The sequence below is a fragment of the Octopus bimaculoides genome, chromosome 1, assembly GCF_001194135.2.
Source record: "Octopus bimaculoides isolate UCB-OBI-ISO-001 chromosome 1, ASM119413v2, whole genome shotgun sequence".
Classification (NCBI taxonomy): Eukaryota; Metazoa; Mollusca; class Cephalopoda; order Octopoda; family Octopodidae; genus Octopus; species Octopus bimaculoides.
In genome coordinates, this window is record NC_068981.1 from 184,160,499 (window position 1) to 184,163,073 (window position 2,575).

The 2,575-nt window shown below is 31.8% G+C and overlaps 1 protein-coding gene across 1 annotated transcript in view; it reads right to left on the reverse strand.

The window, feature by feature from the left end:
• LOC106879317 (uncharacterized) overlaps positions 1-749 on the reverse strand; it is a 37,275-nt gene extending 36,526 nt beyond the window's left edge. Inside the window, exon 1 of the mRNA XM_014928824.2 lies at positions 468-749. Within this exon, the coding sequence (XP_014784310.1) occupies positions 468-510 (43 nt within the window). The 5' untranslated portion in view covers positions 511-749. The remainder of the gene's footprint in view (positions 1-467) is intronic.
• Positions 750-2,575: the final 1,826 nt, after the last annotated feature.

A 2,575-nucleotide genomic window follows, 5' to 3' on the forward strand; every position in this document is an offset into this window, starting at 1 on the left:
TATATATATATATATATATATATATGAGTATATGCATATATATGTACATGTACATTTATAAACGCATATGCATTCAGATATAAACGTATATTTATAAAGGTATATACACATATACATACAAGAATATATGAAAATATATATAAATACTGATGAACATTAAAGTTACACAGGAGCTTAAAATAAAATGATACACTAATTAAATACTAAATTCGACAACGGATCTCCAAATTTAAAAAGAATATCACATAAACTTCGTTTTTTTTTTCCTGCTTTTAAATGACTAAACTTTCAACGAACAAAAAAAATAAACAAGAAATAAATATCGAGGTTAACGGTTCGAATCTTGTCTAAAATAGTAAATAAAAACAATGTAATAAAGATGATTATATTAAGTTTATAAATATGATCGTTATCAGAAAAAAGGCAAATAAAATAGCTATATATATGTAGTATATATTCAATCTAACCTGTTGTGTGAATTTGTCCAGAAAGTAGAGAATCAACGAACATACATTATTGAAGAGGGGATTCCCACGAACTGTTGGCTGCTGTGGAGTAAATGGTGCGTTGAGGTGAGCGATGTATATGTGTTTATATGTTACCAATGACGTGTGTGTGTGTGTGTTTGTGTCTATTTATGTGTGCGTGGGTTTTGCGTGTCTAGTCTATTTTCTTTGTCTATTTCCACCGCTTTCTGTCTCGTTCTTTCAGCTTCTCTCTCTCCCTCTTCACTTCTGTTTCTCTTTCTGTGTGTGTGTGGTGTGTATATATATATATATTATATATATTTATTTATATATAAATATACATATATATTTATTTATATATAAATGTATATATCTATTATATATATATTTATTTATAGATATAAATATATATATATATATATATATATTTATAAATATATATATTCATATATAAATATATCTATACAAAAAAAAACTACACACACACACATAATTTTCTCTCTCAATGGCCCTTTTTCTTGTTAACTCTTCCTCACTCAAACGCATTTTCTTTTATCTTTTCATCCTCCTCCTTCACATTTCTTAGCAAGTTCCTCTGTCATCTCTCAGTCTCTCCGCTCTTCATCCACATCTATCTCTCCTTGTAATTTATTTTTTTATCATTTCTAACCTCACTCAGCTTCTATCTCTTCCTCATTCTCTTCTCTTATCCTTTCCTTCTTTCTCATTCACTTTATATTCCTTTCAATTACTTCCTCTTTATCTTCTTTATTTCTTAACTACCCTTTCACATACATTCTCTTTCTTCTTCTCGTTTAAGTTCTTTGTCTCTTTCTTACCCTCAATTTCTTTCTCTCTTTCATTCTCTCTCTACTTTCACTCTCTTTGTCTATTTAGTTTTCTCCTCCCAATCTTTCTTTCGGGTCCACTTATTTTCTCTTTCTTGCTTATCCCGATATTGAGTAGGAAAGGGAACACTTTTAGGGGTGTGGGCTACGTACGATGTGAGTGTGTATGTATGTATACTGTATACAAAGTTGTGTGTCAGTATATGTATCCAGTTCCGAACAGTAACCACTATCTGAAGTATATGCTTGTATGCAATGTGTTGTACTATGTATGTGTTCGCTTGTTTTAGGTCATTACTTTATGTGTCTGTGTGTGTGTGTCGCCGCCACCGCCACCCTACTTCTACATGTATGTGTGTTTATTGGAGCAGTTTAATTGAGTTTATACGGTTATATATGTGTATGTGTGTATACATATGTATAAATGTATATATAATAAAGTATGTATACACATATATATAAAGTTTTATGTAGTTTGTTTTCGTGTCAATTTGACTGTTACGCGTATGCATGTATACAGGTATGTTAGAGTGTGTATTCAATGTTATCTGTCCTAACTTTTATATGTGAGCGCTGTTGTTGTTTTTGTTTATAGCTGGCAGAATCGTTAGTGAAGGGGAGGGGGACCTGCGGCTTTGCTTCCGGCTCTTTACGTTCTCAGTTCAAATCCCAACGAAATCAACTTTACCGTTCATCCATTTAGGGGTGATGAAATAGAGTATCAATTATGTATTTAGTAGTTTGTATCGACTACCTCAACCCCATTCTTTCAAAATTGTAAGCCTTATGCCTAAATTAGAAATAATAATTATTGTTCTTAACCCGCCAGTTAGCCCTAATCAGGCAAACCTATCGCGTAAAAACTTTTCAAGCGTAACAATCCCGTCTATTATTGTTTTGTTTTTTTGTTGGGTGCCACTTTTTTCAATGTCTTTAATAGACCAAATCAACGTACGAGCCACCCCTTCTGTTCGCCAACACCATTTAATTTTTTTTTTTTTTTTCTATTTTGAGTTATTCCCATCTGGAACTCGCTTCCCGCCTCACTTTTTAAAAACCATTCTATCTCCAGTTTAAAAAACAAGCTAAAAAGGGTTGTTTTTTTGTTGTTTTTTTTTTTGCATCTGTCCAAATTCCGTAAGGGAAAAGCCCTAGCTTGGTAATAAGCCCTACTGTTCCCTACCCAGGTACAATTTATTAAATATTGAAGTTAGGACATTTTTATGCTTAAATGGATAAAACTGCATCTAGAATAACATT